The 17,324-nt window shown below is 39.1% G+C and overlaps 1 protein-coding gene across 5 annotated transcripts in view; it reads left to right on the plus strand.

Moving 5' to 3' along the window:
• Positions 1–17,324, plus strand: part of LOC122866591 (dipeptidyl aminopeptidase-like protein 6) — a 198,030-nt gene that overhangs the window by 45,138 nt on the left and 135,568 nt on the right. The window contains exon 1 of one of the 5 annotated variants that reach the window (XM_044176435.1): positions 7,468–7,790. The exons of the other annotated variants lie outside the window; for them this stretch is intronic. Within the exon in view, the coding sequence (XP_044032370.1) occupies positions 7,740–7,790 (51 nt within the window). The 5' untranslated portion in view covers positions 7,468–7,739. Of the gene's footprint in view, positions 1–7,467; positions 7,791–17,324 lie in introns of those variants that run through there. 5 annotated transcript variants of the gene reach the window in all.

The following is a 17,324-nucleotide window of genomic DNA, read 5'->3' on the forward strand; positions in this document are numbered from 1 at the left end:
TCTTAGATATGAAATTAAATATTTACATTTTACATGTTACATTCTCAATTTTTTTAAATCAATTTTTTATCAAACTAGAGGATTTTAAAGTGAGAATTAGTTTTCTGGTTTTTGATCAAATTTGAGTGATACAATCACAATGTATAGTTGATTTTTAAGTTTCAAACTTGAGCCTGTTGCTATAGCGATAACCATCAGAAGATGTGTTCTTACATTTTAGTACAGGTTGCTAGTTTTTATTCATAAGGCAATGGTTTTACTAAGAGGAAATAAAACAAGGAAAAGACAGAAAAAGAAAGGAGATAAAGAAAAAAGCATAAGCAACAGGCCCTGCAGACCAGTAGACAGTATAGTAGTCAGCGCATGCCAGGCTGTTCTTGGTTAATGTCAGGGTTTTCCAAAAGTAACCTCATGAACTTCTGCTGAAGTCTTGAAACTCTCTAAACTGCTGTACAAACTTAACTTTTTTTCCTTTGCTCTTGTTTTTAATCCTCTTTAAAGTTGGATGAAATCCATTTATCTGTCCAGCATGCAGCTGATCTGATGGTGAAGCAGATGCAGGAAACCACATCAGCAGGTATTGTCTGACATTGCTGTGGGGAAATTACATTCCCCCTCCTGGTCCTGCTGTCACTTACCTTGAGTTGCCGTATGACGAGCCTTTACATTATTAAACGCAGTGCACATGCTCCTATATCTGTCACCATATTGGCCTCTCCTGCCTGTACTACCTGATTGGCTGAGGTTGCCATCAATCATATGTTGCTGAATTGGCCTGGCGTTCAGATCAATGGTCAGACCGAGGAGTGATTCTGACCTTGGACTCGTCCCTCCCATTCAAACCAAACTCCATAGAAGCTGGAAGGAGGAATTAAATTTCAAAACTAATAAATGAGTATTTATGAGGGCTGTAAAGTCCTTAACCTAAAGCATTTTCTCTCTGCCCATCCCTGTCTCTCTTCAGCATGGCATGAAATTAACTATATGCTGGTGAAGTGGGCTTTTCTCGCTCCAATTTCACTTCTGACAAACTGGGGCTAATGGAGGAGGTGCCTTGGATTAATGTCTCAGCGTTTTGGTTAAAACACCCTCTCGGCTGAGTGAGTGGTCGAGTTGTTTGTTGGTGTCAGTGAATTACTTTGCCCTTTTGCGTCAGGCAGAAGTCAGCTTAAAAGGCAATTAGTCAAAAGGAGCATTGTCCCTCATCTATTCTGTCCAAGACAGATTGTTTTGTTGAGTGCCGTATTGAGTTGAGCTGATCTCTCTGCAGACTTCTCATCAAATGAGTATTTTGTCACTGCTGAGCTTTTTGCTGTTTTAACAAGAGCTTAATCATTACACTGAAGGTTTATTTTGACAAATTAAAGTTGATTGGTGTAGATGTTTTCTTACCTGTGAGAAATCAGAGAGAAACTCTAGATTTCTACAGTTAAAAATGGTTTGTCCAGTCACATCATCAACCGTTGTAACGGAGATGCTTATCACACTTATTATTTGTAATGTTTTTTGTGGGTAAAACTAAGGGAAAACATAAACATAAATATTTTAACATCCAAACATCCAGGTGAAAAAGTACAAATTACAATGTTTAGCTGTATAGTTGAATTATTTACACATTTAACATTAACATTTTCTGTTATCAGAAGCATATTCTAAGCTGTTCTTGCACAGAAAATCCAACAACTTTGTGTGAACACTTGAATCACTTTTAACCTAACCTATCTCCTTTTCAGTAAATATCAGTTACAAGACTGAGAGTCTGCAGCCATGCTAGCAGCTCTGTGATGCTGCACTTAGACACAGCAGTGCTTTGATCTAAATGCTAACATACCAACTGCTAATTAGCAGTAAACAGAAAGTACAACTGAGGCCGATGGGAATGTCATTAGTTTTACAGGTGTTTAGTCATAAATGAAAGTAGTACAAATGAACACTGACCCAATAGCGAAACTAGAGGAAAAGTTAAGGGATCTCCAAAATTACAGTTCATCCAGAGGGGGACATGAATGTGTATACCGAATGTCAATCCAGCCAATACTTGTTGAGCCATTTCCCTCCAAACTACAAATGTCAACCTCATAGTGGCGTTTAAGAAAAAGTCATGACATCACCAAAGTCAATAGGATTCATCCTCTGGGAACCATGCATATGTGTACTAAGTTTTATTGCACTCCATACAACAGTTGTTGAAATATTTCAGACTGGACCAAACTGACAAACTGGCTTTGCCATCTCTACAACCACATGAAACTGCTTTATTATGTGTTTTTACCGCTTTTACAGTGTAAGCAATGTAACCAACTCCTTTCACTGTGCCCTGCTGATTGCAGACTCATGCTGTGTGCTGCATAAAATGGAAATGCTAATTATTGCCTGACTCCTTTATTAAAACAACAGTAGTTTGTTTTGCTGCTCCCAGAATTCTGTGACCTGCAGTATTAACCTGCATTTGCTCTTGTTACCAGCAGTAACTAGGTGTCACCAACTTTAATCTGTACTGCTCCTTTCTAAAACTTTTTATTTTTGGCATTTTTTGGTGATAGCATCAAGAACAGAATCACTTCTTTCTCCTTTTGAACATCGAACTTTTATCCGCTGTGAGGCTATTGCTGCTATTGATTGAAGTGCTTCATGACACTGGAGAGCTTTTTTGATGCTCAGCACAGCAGAAAATGTAGGTTGAGCTTCACCATATTGGGATGTCACTGTGTTTAGGGATTTTTGTCTCTTAAGTGTTAAGTCATTGTCCTCCATGTATTAAAAATGAGAAATTTCCTTGAGCGATCCACATCCTCTCCTCTTTAAAGTGTACTTACTGACTCTATTCTCCTCTAAACTGCCTCTATAGTAATTGAGATAAGCCACAAGAGAGAAAAAACTTGGAGCCAAGTCAAAACTTTCATCTTTGATTCACAAGCCGCGGCATGAATGCCATTGCAGACTTCCTTCATTTCCTCAAATCCTCCCCAAAGATTCTTCTTCTTTTTTTGCTATATGGTATAGTCTACATATGGACCTGGCATTCTATTCTGATAGTCCTATTAATAACAATTCCAATAAAATATAACAGCAGTGAGTCTCTCAGACACAGATTTTATTATGAGCAATGGGGCAATTTGGCAAAGAAGCATGTGGGTGTTCAAAGAAGGCCCATCACTTATCTAAATAGCACAGTCATATGCTGAATGTCATGTTATTAACTATAGCTGTAATACAAATTCAATTCAGAGGCCAGATTAAATTAGCAAAATGCTGAACTGCTTCCTAATCAAAAAAATGGAAAGCTATTCTGAAATGGATTTGTACTACATCATGGTCATTTTTCATTGGGATGACTTCGAGCAATATGTTTTGCTTCCTGTTTTTCACCAAATGATGCTTGAATTAGATTTGCCAGTGAGACATTTTGCCCTATTAAAGCATTTACAGCATCCCACTGCACACGTTTGATCTCACCAGATTTTTATCATTGTTTCACCGTTTGAAAATCTGATTATGATTTTCATTTAAGCTCTGTTTCTTTCCTTAAACGGAGTAGTCTTACCTAGCTGGCTCTGGCTCCATCCAGCTTCGTCCTCGTAGAAAAGATGTTGGAATTGCCTTCTGTGCTTCTTCAGACCTCAGGGACTTTTTTCATTTTGTCTCTTCGCTCCTTTCTTGTGATCTGGGGGAATTGAAAAGTCAGTGCTCAATAATGGAATAAATGGGTTTAAATGGTTGAGGTGGAGAACCGTGTCCTTATCCAGGTATTAGTTAACAGCCCAGACACAATATCACGCTTGTGTTTGATACTCTGTCAACCATAGATACAAACTACAGATTTGTCACTCATTTGCCTATTGCCTATTATTATTTTTAATCTTTAATGACTTTTGGTATATGTTCAACTATTTTGGTTGCATTTTCTGTTACTTTGTTGCATAAAGTTCCACAGAGACAAAAATTTTAAGACTAATCATTTAAATTATAACTAATTATGTTAAAATAAGAAAATGTGTAATGCTTTACGCTCCAATTAATCTCTAACGCAAATACATAAAGGATAAAGTTGAAATATATGTATTGATTGAATGTTTTTTGTCTGTCTAAAAAAGACTGAAAGACTTTGGGCAGGATTTGATATAAAGTTGATACATTTTATTACACGATTTGTTAGTTCATCAGCAGAGTTTGATACACGAACACATAATCTGACTAGAAAATCAATCGAGCAAGTTAATTTCGTTACTTTAGCTTTCATGATTGGAATGCAACTAATCACATGGTCTGTTGAGTCTGTAAACCATAAAATACAAGCAATTTAAATCCAAGTAGGACTGTATGTCGGATGAATGCCTTTTTCTGTGGCGGCAGCAGCAGTAACTGGCAGTGTGGAGTGAAACATCTGACGTCAAGGTGAAAAATGCTCGGCCAGCGCCTGAGCCAGGTCTCTACATGGACCAGATGGACCTGCTGAGTTTTTACAACATGATTTCCTGATACGTCTCTCAGATATTGCTGATTTTACAGTAGGTTTTATACGTGGATAACCAAAATGTATTTACTATAAATTCCTATACCTTTATTTGCCTCAACTGAATAGAAAACCAAGGTTTTATTGGAGGCCTTTCTATCCAATTTCCCCTGTTTTATTGCTATTGGATCATATTTTATTAAGATGCCTCCCTGTTTTCCAATCTGCTCCTGCAGTTAGGTCGTTGTTGTTGCTTTTGATTTTACAGAACACCATTTCCCTAATTAGTTTCACATTAAAAGCCCTCCAGCAATTCAGGGTACATCGTTTCTTTCATTCCCTGTTCCATTCCCAGACTTTTATTGTGAAACATCTGTATGAAGTGGTCATTAACAGTAGCTCAAGAAATACAAAGTTGAATGATCTGAATTAATTAATCAATGCATAAGAACAGTATTTCTGCAATGTAAATTACAGAAAAAAGTCATTGTAGTGCAAATGTTTTTTTTTTGTATGTTTGAAATGCAACTTGAACTTGAAATTGTTTTTCCAAATACGTTGTGATGTCAAACATAAAGCACTGCCTGGATTATGTTCAGAGGCAACTAACGAGACGCTACATTTATCTACCACACCAGAGTTGCGGAGAGGTGGTTGGGTGGATTGTGGGCATACAAAGGGCAGGACTTTGACACCAGAGACCGGGGATCCCATCTGTGGTTAGGGTTAGGTTACGGAGAGATTGTGGTATCAGTTAGATGTTAATAAATATGTTGTATCTCAAGTCACTGTGGACTTTCTCTGTATTAAACCAAGACAACAATCTTTTCTTAACCTTAACCAAATGTTGCCAGTGCCTAATTAACAACATTTCCTCATTAGGTTAGTAAAAAGTTACCGGGGCGCTTATAAATGAACTAGTATGACACGTCGTCCAACCATGTCTAAAGGCAGAAATGTTAATACATGTTTCAAATGGCCACACTCAAAGATGGGGCATAAACCCTGCCATTATAGCCTCCAAGAATACTGTGTATTTTGCATGTCTTAGTAGTCTTGACACAACAAGTCATCCAAACAGCTAACATTTTTTGACAGTCCTCAAAAGCATTCATGGTGTTGCACTCAGTTGTACACACAAGGTGACAGAGGTGCTTGTAGTTGTGAGTAGTTGTGAAGAATTGGGGGGGGGGAAGCTTAAGGAAGAAGTTCAAACAAATTTTACACTTCCACACCTCTGGCCAAATGTTGCTTAAAGTCGGTGTGATTGTTCGATCGTCTGTTTTGGAAAGTTATAAAAGTTGTCAGACACAGCATTTCCCAATTTCAGTGGCATAAAAGGAGTTTCAGATCAGGCTGCAATGATCTAATATGCCAGATTGGTACTGGCAGTGATACTAACCTTGACTGGATAAATAGATTGGGTATCGGCCATGATGTGATCGATCCACAATGAATACAGTTCCTTTTTTAATGTATTATAAAACACTGTTTTCCTGCTATTGTCAAAGCTGGCTGTCCACTTTTTAGTGCCACAGCTATCCTTGGTCTTATATTACATTACAAATGATGCTATGGACTTCTATGTAGAGTGGTATACAGATTTTAAATTTGGGAAAAAGAGAGCACTGGTACTGGATTGAAATGAGGTATCAAAATCGGTGTAGAAAAAGTTGGATTGACGCTGTTGGATGATCCAACAAGCACTTCATTAGAAGCATACGGAGGCCTTTAATTTGTTCCAACAGATGGTACAATTGGCAAATAGCTATTATTTCAATAACAGATTTCATTTGAGAATATATTTTATTTAGCAGGATGAGCTTAGTTCCCGAATTCTTTTTTCCAACCCATACCATGGCTACCTGAACTGCTTGTCTCTGTTGCAACAAAAAGCAAAGAAAGGTCACGTAACTTGCATTTCTGTCACCCTCGCAATGGTGTTCATCAGTAGCAGCCAGTTTGTTGTTCCTGCTCTTTTTTCAACTAAATAAAACCGCTCCTGAAAGTTTGCAGAGTTGGTCCAATATTGACCAAGCAAATTAAACTTGATGGAAAACTTCCAGAACTTTCTTATCACAAAGGTTTGTGCTGCCCTGAGTTAAACCATTCAGTCTTTTTCAATCCCGGCCCAGTGCCACTCTTGTAGTCTTTCACTCCTTCTCATTTACTAGCTGCTGGCCTGCTAGTGTTGGGCTAGCGTACAACTAGTTGTTCTATTTCTGCACTTTGACTTACCACGTTGTAGCTGTAAACGCTACATAAATTTAGATTGATCCTGTGCCATGCCCAGGACCAATCTTCCAGAGAGGTGGGGATAATTTACGAGGTGCGATTCGTGTCACGAATATATCACCATCACTTTATTACTGCCCATCACAGGGACTGATTAAATTGATCTGCAGATTGGTAGACATTGCTTCTGTTCAATGCATTTTGTTGGATTTCTCTCATTTATCAGCACAGACATTTTTGTTTCCCATCTGTTCTTCTGTTTCCCCTCCTCCTCCCTTCCTCTGTCTCTTTGCCCACCTAACAACTACAAGCAGACACACATACACACACCTTTGCCTCACTGAAGCTGCGATGGAGATGTAAAGAACGCTGTTTGGCTGTGTTTACTGGCAGATGCCTCTCCCATGGCCAGCCCAACAGATTACGTTTAAACCTCCCAATTTAGTTCAGGTGCTGAACCCGCCAAAAAAAACACCCTGCCTCTTGTGGGGAAGAGCTTTGCGGGGAGGGAGAAAGGTATGGATAAGACTGTGAATTAATCAGGGGAGGGAGAGAGTAGCCAAACACACAGCCTGTCTGCAGCTACTACAAGTGAGTTTGAGAAGACGACTTGTCTTGGAGAGACAAAGACTGATAAACCCTATAAGGGAGCAGAGTCAATGAGAAAGATCGAGAGGCTGTGAAAAGTCAAAGAGGGATAGGCAGAGCGCCGTGGAGGAAAGAGGTGAGTAGGGAGGAGGGAGACAGCCGGAGCGAGTGAAGCCGGGGAGCACACATTTCCAAAGAGCCCATTCTGGCGAATGGATCACTGCGCATCAGACCGAACCCTTGTCTCTATGTGATTGATTGGCTAACGTGGAAGTGTGCTTGGAGTGTGCTAGTTGGCTGATGGTGGGGGGGTCTCAGGCTTGAGGAAGAGGGCTCCACTAATCCTCCCACTTTAGGTGAAGCTTCCCACTCATTCGGCACTTGTCCAGAGGACTTTCCTGTATTGAGGAAAAGGAGAGAAGAAGAAGAGAGTGTTGGAGGAGCTTTTGCTGTCACTTCAGCCATGTCAATGCTAATTGCCACGCAGCAGATCGATACAACCACCTCTAAAATGGTAAGGATGAAGCTGCACGCATACTGTGGTGTGCATACTGAAGAACAGTTGAGCCGGATCTTTGGCTGTGACTGCCGCTTAGTGTTTGAAAGCCATGTCTCTTCTTTATTAGTGCTATTAGGCCCATGTGGTTTGCTTGATGCTAATTTACTCTAAACAGACTTGTATTCCTGCTCTTTTGTCATATTTTAACTGAATTGTTCATTCATTCACTCATTCTGATTGAGATATTAATTACAATCTGAAGTCTAAGTGTGCACCTGGACCATCCTGTCAGCAGACATGTGTAGCCAGCCAGGTCAGGCCACTGGACTGTGAGTGTTATATTGTTCGAGTACAATGACAGGATTGCTGCTTTTTTTGATGGGCCAGCGCTGTCCCCAGGGCTCTCCTTCATAACTCACTCACCATCTCTCAAGGCTCCTGGGCTAAGGTGGATGTTAAATCAGACTCCACCTGTCTCGTTAAATCACCCTCCCTCCGTTCATATTTTTATCCACTTTATTTGCTTATTCAGCCCCCTAATTTGAACCCTCAGAAGCCCATCAAAGCTTTGTCACATCAGTGAGCCTGACAGAATGTGGCTTGGGCCAGAGTGACTCTTTTAGTGCTTGTGTCCGCTTGTTTGGGGATGAAATGTACACTGCTGCAACACACTTGTCAAGTGGCCTTGGCTGCAGCGGCTCATTTTAGGCATTACATGAGTTTCAGATTACTTTGAGGATTTATGTGACAAAAATGAGAAGTTTTGCACTAAAATACTCAAGTTTCAGGATTGTGAGGTGGTTCACTCGACTCTGTAATAGAAATTCAACCAGTTAAATTAATATAATCAATTTAATCCCTGTAACAACTAAATGCCTGCTGGCACTATATATCAAAATGTGACTCCAGTGCAATTAAGGTAGCAATGCAGTAAGGGTGAGCAAGTGCGAATAACATATAAGGTTAAAGCGAAGTAGCTACTGTAACATGTGCAGCATTAAACCAATACATTTGTATTTTTAGACACCACTATTGTCACCTCCTAGTGGTGTTTCTTGTACTGTGGTCAAATTGCACATGCTCAGATCATTTTGTGTAAGTGGAAGGGGAAGTGTGGTCTTTAATTAGAACAGAACTAGAACAATATGTCAGGTGGCATATAGGTATAAAAAAAAAGGTTTACACATTTTTAAGGTGTGTGACAAGAAAGAAAATCTGAAGTTAAAGCTAGGGTCCATTATACTGTTATCATTATATAGTGGTGTATTATAAAACACCAACAAGACTAATCCTGTTACACCTTCCTGGTAATACCATTAAAGTCTGTTTAAAAAAAAAAAAAAAAATGTCCCATCATATTTATCTTTTAAACAAATCAAGCATGAGATACATCGTACAGTAGCTGGTGTATTGTCCCTGTTATTTCCTTGGTTGATTCAAATAAACAGTTTGCTTTGACACAACCTTCCAAGCCTATACAACAAACAACAAGGCCATATTTGCTGTGGCTCTCCTGTGAGGCAACATTTAGAAAGTTATTAACGAAAGAAAGAAAGAAAGAAAGAAAGAACGAAAGTGTTGTTTTTTTTATTTATTGCTAATTAGTAATCACAAATAAGTATATTGCTCAAGTATTCATTTGAGAGCTGTGAAATCATGGAAATGTTATTGAACTTTTACATCACCGGCATTGTTGGCCGTAGGTGCATTATTCTTTAAATGTGGTCAGTCAGCCAGGTACAGTTGCAAGACATCCGCTTTTAAAAGAGGACCAAGTTTTACTTGACCAGAACTTATTTAACTGCTTTTATCGGAGATGCCTCTCACCTTGCTGGAAATTATCATGAGTGGGCTTTTTGCCAAAGCGGAGGTGTATATTTCTTGTTGTCCTTTTAATGCTAATCTCAAATATCAGCAACAGGTAACTAAGAAAAGGGCAGTGTAATATATTTACTGTTAGCATTGTAGGTTAAACAAGTCAAAATCAGCAGACCAGTAGTTTGCTTCACTGAAACTTTGTATCAGACAGTATTTTCTGTTTTTAAAGTTGAAAACATTTCAGTCCTTGCCTTCAAGCTTCATGCTGCTGCCTATCTCGACAGGCCCCATCCTCTCTCTGTGTCCTCTTCAAGTCTCGGTATGCAGAGTTTCAAAAACTAATCTCCACCAATGCACTTTAACAGTAATGTACTGGATCCAGTGGTCTTCTCCCTCGTGGCCCGGGGCCCGGGGTCAGCCCTTTCATACCTACAGATCAGATGATTTACAGCCCAGTAGCAGCAGCCAGGCCTGTCTGATGGTTTTGATGTGCCAGATTTAATGCAAAGCACCCCCAGTTTGCCCTCATACCTCCCCAGGCAGACAGGACAAATCACTACTCTATGTTAATATGTCTCATTTCCCAGCTAATGTGTCTAATTCCAATCACTGTTACATTAAAATGGTTTCCAGCTCATGAACTATTATCCTTGATGGAAATTCCTCACTTTAAACACTACAAATGCTTTACTTGCTAAGTAAGGAACATGGGGTGAGTGTGTAGCAGAGTGTAGGAATGTATTTTAATGACATTTTGATCCAAATGTTATTGGAAAAACACTTGAATTGGTTTATGTTACAAATTTAGGTTTCATCCAGCGTGAAGAAATATTTGTGCGCTGTGTGGCAGATTAGTTCTGTAAAAATGAGGGATATAGTCGCCCCAAAAAAGCGAGATTTAGTATTGATTCTTTTTGAAATGACAGATGATTGACTGCAACACACAGCAAAGGTTGAAATATGGATAAGTGATTTTCTCTGCGGACATTTGTCTCTGGCGCAGCTCCTCTATGGCATTTAAGTCCTACTTCTCTTCAAATAAATCAATAATTACTTTAAATCCACAGTTTTTTTTTTTTTTTTTTTTTTTTTTTGTCATTCGCACAACCTTTTCACTTTCTGAGCCAGAATACCAAATACGATTATAAAAAAGCTGAGTGGAGAAATGACTAATGTGGAATTGAATGTATAGATTTTTTTGTGCTTAGCTAACGTGTTCTGGCCAGTTCACTTGGCCACAAGTCAAAACTGTGACTGGAATCCTCTAGTAAAACAAATTAAAAAGCCATCAGATAATGACAGCAGGTTGTTGTAGTAATAACAAAGCTTTTTCACAATCATAGATTTGATGTGTCTGTGTGTGTGTGTGTGTCTGTACTGTACATGTGTGGCAAGTCTAAATGCCAGCAGTCCAGATGAGTCTAATTTATGTGAACTTTTCCTCCCCGTCTTTACCTTCTTACGCTTTGCATTTTTTTTTTCAACCTTTGTTCATTTCTTGTGCTCTCTGCTCTTCCTACAGTTTTTTTTTTCTTTTCCCACCCTGGCCTTGCCTTCTGTAAACCTCTCACAGTTATAATTTGAGGACATCTGGAGGTACAAATAAACAGCGGGCTCGGGCTGTGTGTCATGCTGCAGTCTGCTGTGCTTGCAGCAAAACAACAACAAGAAAAACGATAAAGTAATAAGTGAGGGAGCTGCAGCCAGACACCTGAATTCTTACTGTTTTATAATGCTTTTCACCTGATAACTCTTCTTATGAAGTGACTGGTACAGTAATAAATAATCATTAATAAGCAGCAGCCCACTGGTGGGCTCATGCTGAGCAGCCAAACATTGTTCAAACCCATAGAACTTCTATCTAAACAGTGGAGATCCCAAAGTTTTTAGAGTTTTTAAAGATACCAGATGTGTCAGACTGAATTTGGGGTGAATGTGCATAAAAGATGTGTCTTGGAGTTGAAAATGTAATCTCAGTGTAAGCATCATATAGCTTTTAGAGTTAGAGCAAGCTAATACAGAACACATATGAGTCTGTGTGATATATGATGATTTTAAGAAGATTAAAGCTACTTAAGGGCAAACAAAATGGGGAAACTGTCACGCTAGCAGCTCTGAGGCTGTCAGGCACTGCTTTGATCTAAATGCTAACATCAGCATGCTAACATGCTCACGGTGACAATGAATGCTGATGTTTAGCAAATATAATGTTTAGCACATTTACCATCTTAGTTTAACGTGTTAGCATGCTAACATTTCTTAAGTGCACAAGCTAAGACTGATGGGAATGTCGTAGATTTGTAGGTGTCATCATCAGGTCAAAAGTTCAGTTTGTCCAATACTTTGGTTTCTGGCCACTGAGCTGGGCGTGATTGTCCGTACCGATTTTCATTTCAATTCATGCCAACATGCTCACAATTACAGTGCTAACATGCTGATATTTAGAAATATTGCTGATGACTATGTCACTCAGTTAAAACATCATATAGCTTCAATAAAGTGATAGAACAAGCTGATACAGAATATATATATGGTACCGTGTGGAATAAGATGCTTTAAACACCCATTAAGCTACTTAAGGGGAAACAAAAAGGGGAAACTTTGTGTTATTGGGTAAAAAAATTGCAAGTTTTTAGTTAATTACAGTTATTGTTGTATATAATAAGAATAATGGTGTGATTCATGGCATTCCTCGAAAAAGCAGGCATAGATTCAGCACCCAGAACATATATCAACCTCACACAGTAGCTAGTCCTTTTCAACTTAGCATTTCACTTGCTTTTTTCAGTCCCTGCAACTGGATTTGTTGGGTTATTGCTGAGCTGCTAGAATGACAAATCAACCCTTCACAAACAGACCTTTTCTACTTGGACCACCATCTCCACCATACACGAAATTATTCTTTTCGCCCTGTGTGGGAAATGGGATCCAAGTCAACAGAGAAGCATAAGGAAACTGAAATGTATTTTTTTCTTCCCTCCCAGCTTTACATCTGCAAATTACCTTTGTGCCTCTTACACTTTTATATGTACTCGATGTTTCAGCCACCGTTACGGCTCACGCCCGCTCACAACTCCTGGCTCTTTTCTATGTCTCCCCTTCAGCCTTCCTCCCTGCTCACTCTGTCCCTCTAAATTTCCTGGGGACTTTATCTCACCCATTTCGAATAAGATTGAGACTCAATTTGCCATGCTTCATGTCACTTTGCAGCAGAATTCCACACTTGATACAGGCACATCATAAAACTGCAGAATGAGCAAAATATGATTTGTCAAAACTTTTTCCTCCCCCTGGCTATTTGTCATTTCCGAGATTTGTTTCTCCTTCGCAACGCTTTGATTCTTTGTGAGAGATTGGTGCCGTGGCATTGGGCAGATGGAGGTGTCGATCAAAAAAAAAAGGTGCTGTCATCGGATTGTTGTTGAGGCCAGCAAATGACAGCACCTATTAATTTGGCCGTTTAATTTTAAGTCCAACAGCGTCAGGCTCCAGCACCTTCAATCTCCCCCTGTCATTCAAAAGAAGCCTCTAGCCAGTGGCCACAAAACACACACACACACACACACACACACACACACATAGAAGAAGCAAAAAGGCTTTTAATCGAAACTGAAACTTAGCCTGGCCCTTTCCTGCAAATGTGAGTACCCAGGAAGAAACCTTTAAATCAATCAGACGTATACCCTACCATATTTTAAATTGCAGCTGGGATATCTTGGCGATACTTAGGTGCAGATGAAAGGGTGTGTAAAACGACTGCAGTTGCAAATTGGGTTCTCTTGTCATAAAGTAGAAGTCCAACAGACCCAGATATCCCAGGTAATAGCCAGATTGATCCTCACTCTGTGAATCTTGGGATTGATGGTGGAGGTTTATGACAGTATTCTCAGTGAGAAATGGACTGCAACAGAGAAATGTGACACCACAGTATAAATTCATGAGTTCTGGCGCTCTCTCGCTCTTTTTCTCTCTCACCTGAACCTGTGCTCCAGCTGCGAACGCCTGCTCCCATCACAGCTTCAATAGGGGGATTGTCTTCAAGGTCAAACTTTAAAAAACACACTTGTCTTTCACCTCACACATAGTTGGCAAACTTCCCCTCTCTTTTCTAGCTTTACCGTTACCCAGGTGGATTAATTACTCAAGTAGCGTATGTGTGCATTTAATCAGAGAAGCAACACCATATGACTTGCCTTGATTGATTTGTTGTGCTTATTTTTTAATGAAATTCAAAGGATCTGTTCACCCAAATTACAAATGCAGATAGTTTTCATTTAATTTGATCAGGTTTTTGTTTTCACCTACTTTCTATGGGAAAAAAATGTTCTGAAGAAAACCTTTCACAGTGAAGCCTGTTGATTTTTTTTTTTTTTAAGTAATAAGACATTGTTTCTAGATAAACATGTTTCTGTAGATTTTTTACAACTTAATTTGCAATGCTGTGAGCACCACAACTCAAATTTCATTTACCTCCATTGTATTGGGGTAAAGACAGGAATTTTAAAGACCTGAAAATATTGACAAACAAAACCAAATGTATCTGCATGGCAACAGTCAAACCCTTAAAAAGCAGCAACCCCCTTAACATTCTTATCCTGTGCAGCCAAACATTATTGAGACCCACATAACTTTATTTTAAATTCAAGTGGCATTTCTAAAGATACCAAATATATGTCTGACATTAGGGGAAATTTGTCTGAAATTATGCACAAGACTTAAGAATATTCCCATTTGAGGGAGTAGTGCAGTCATAAGAAACATTGATTATTGGGTTTAAATATTTCACTCAGTTTAAACATACAGCTTTAAAGAGTTGGAACCAGCAGAAACACAATATATACGATAGTATCTGACAATGTGGGATACGATTACTGTAAAACTGAGAAAAGCGGCACGTTAAGGAAGGAAAATACAGTTTGTTTTTTGTCAATTTGGGTGAAATGACCTTTTAAATCTTGACCTTAAATCTTAAGCATTTTTTCTTAAACCAAAGATATTGATCCTCTTGTTTAATTCATGTTACTTAAAGCTTGTCAGGATGATTAACCACCTCCCTTCGGCCCCATTAATTGCTGTCTGGCAGTGCCACAGCTGGCAGTGACACAGCTCCTGGAAATACTGTGGACAGTGACCCGACAACTCCCTCTTCCACCTTACTGTGGCAACTCCTTCCACACTACCTTCTACGTTATGATGGAGGAAAGGATTTAGAGACTGCAGCCCTCCAAAGTAGTTCCAGTCCAGGGAGAGACATGTGGCTTGATAAGTACAACTCTTGTGCACAGTGGCATTAAATCAGAAACTATCCATCATGGTGGTCGGTTGACAGAAGGAGATGCGCTGGCAAATGTGCATGCATTTTGCATGAAAGCAAATTTGCAACATTGATATTTTTGGTTAAGCAGCACAGGGAGCTATTTATTCAGAAGTAAATACACATTAATGAACGCAATAATGCACCACAGAGCGCCACAGGAAGTCATTCCTGCCTGTGGCCATCAAACTCTTTAACTCCTCCCTCTAAGTGTCAGTCTGTATGACCTTAAGTCACTAAACTGGACACTGGATCATTAACATCACTGTAATATTTGAAATAATTGTGCAATATTCTCTGTTTAATACTCCGGTGCAATATACTCAGTTTTCAGTTTAATTTATTGATATTTATTCATACTTTTATTACTGCTGTGCAATATCCCCCGTCATAATCATTTTAATAAGCTACACTTAATTTGACAGTACATGCACTACTATTTATTACTTATATTATTACATTGTATTATTATACCGTACATACTTATCATCAACCGGTAAATCCACTTTGTACTTTACACTTATTTTAATTTTATACTTATACCCACTTGGTACTTAATTTATCTTACCTGTATTATAGTGTATTATATTTTTTGCTTAGTACTTCTATTTCTGTGTGCACTGACGTGATAGTGAGCAGCTGTAACAAGAGTTTCCCCTCGGGGATCAATGAAGTAGTTCTGATTCTGAGTCTGAAACTGCATTTATCCACTAGATGGCAGTGTTTGGTTTTAGAAAATGCAATGTCCACTGTTCCTAATTTAACTGTAATATCTGTGAGTGTTAGAGTTTTTGTCTTTGTAGCTGTTTGGCTTTTACCTTTTTAAATAGCTTTTTTTATTAGTGCACTAAAGTGGAAATTAAGCAGAATACTGAAACAAATTCCTGTCACTGGCTTCCAGGAATCCCCCACAGTGGCCTACCGGGGAAAATTGCATTCACGCATGATTACATGACAACACAATGTGAACTGCGGGGTACATAAAATGTAGCTGAAGCTACTCTAAATCCTCTGTTCTGTTTTGTGATCAGGTGATATAGTATGTAAAAGTGCATATGTGATTGTTTTCAGTATACTGACTTCTTTTGCTTCTTTCATCTTCTGGAAGTTTGCGATGTCCCACTCAGCTGATATCAGCCAGTCCTTCCCCACAAACAGAGGACTCTGGCTAGGATTAAACCACACAGCTCTGCCCTCTGCTGCCCAGCTGCAGGGCTGCTCAGGCATCCGAGCGCCACAGCCTGCTGCATTTAGCTCTTTATAGGGAAGCCCTAGAAATAATCCTATTTAGTACTTTCTATGATCTCAGTCGATATGATGGGGTAATCTAATAAGGTGATATGGCAGGATGGCCCTGACAGACCACACTGCAGGTCCAGGAAGTGCATTACCATTCATTTTTTACATTATTAATAATCAGTTTGAAGATGTTCTACATATTCAGTCCACCTTAAAGTACTGCATCAGTACCCTCAGTATTTCCTGCAGTTTGACAAATCTGCTGCCCAGCGTTTTTTTTCTTCTTAATCACATCACTACAGTGCCTGAATATTGAATTGCATTTGTGGGTCCTGTGCCAGAGTCTGAAAATGGATTTGATGTGCAGACACACATGGCATAATTTTTTTCCCTTTATGAAACCTTTCTTGGAAATCAACGGCAAAATATTTAGCAGAACCACGGCAGACGTGGAGTCTGTGCTATCTGTATATGTGGGTTTGTAGCTGAGTAATCAAGTCATGCAGTGGTAAGGTGTGTTTTAATCTTTTTAGGAAGTTGTCTTAATTGAAAGTTAATTCTGAACTGATGTGAGTGGATTTGCTGCAGGTAGGCTGTGAAAATATTGGAGGAGGGTGTTTGCATTTCATGAGGCTTTAAGCTTCTCCCAAAGTAGTTGTACCTGTTCCTTGAACTTGTCTGTTATGTGGGCTGTGATGAGTGGATGAGTTATTCTGTGTTTTTAACTCCGTGAGGCTGAAATCCCAGCATGCACAGCTTGTTAGGAAGACAGAGGGAGGTGTTCTGTATCCCGTGAGGCCACACAAAATCAAATCAGATTACAGATTCTGGGTCTGTTGTGTATAAAAGGACTCTTTCAGTGCTTGGACTGCAAATAGAGATGAATGACGTCGTGTCAGGCCAGCCAGCGTAGCAGAGTAGCAGTTTTTATTGTCTTTTGATGTTTTCATTCTAATTTTTGTATGAAATGAGGGTATTATCATTTGCTTTGGCATCTGTATCCGGACTCAATCCTTTCCTTGCTTTACAAACGTGGTTTGTATGTCTGGTAATGTAATTGTTATTCATTATTTATTTCCACATGTAGAGATGAAACGATTCGTCCATTAATCGATTAGGTGATCGACAGATAAGTAATCTCCAACAATTTTGATAATCAAGTAATCATTTTAGTAATT

This window comes from Siniperca chuatsi, linkage group LG19 (assembly GCF_020085105.1).
Source record: "Siniperca chuatsi isolate FFG_IHB_CAS linkage group LG19, ASM2008510v1, whole genome shotgun sequence".
Classification (NCBI taxonomy): Eukaryota; Metazoa; Chordata; class Actinopteri; order Centrarchiformes; family Sinipercidae; genus Siniperca; species Siniperca chuatsi.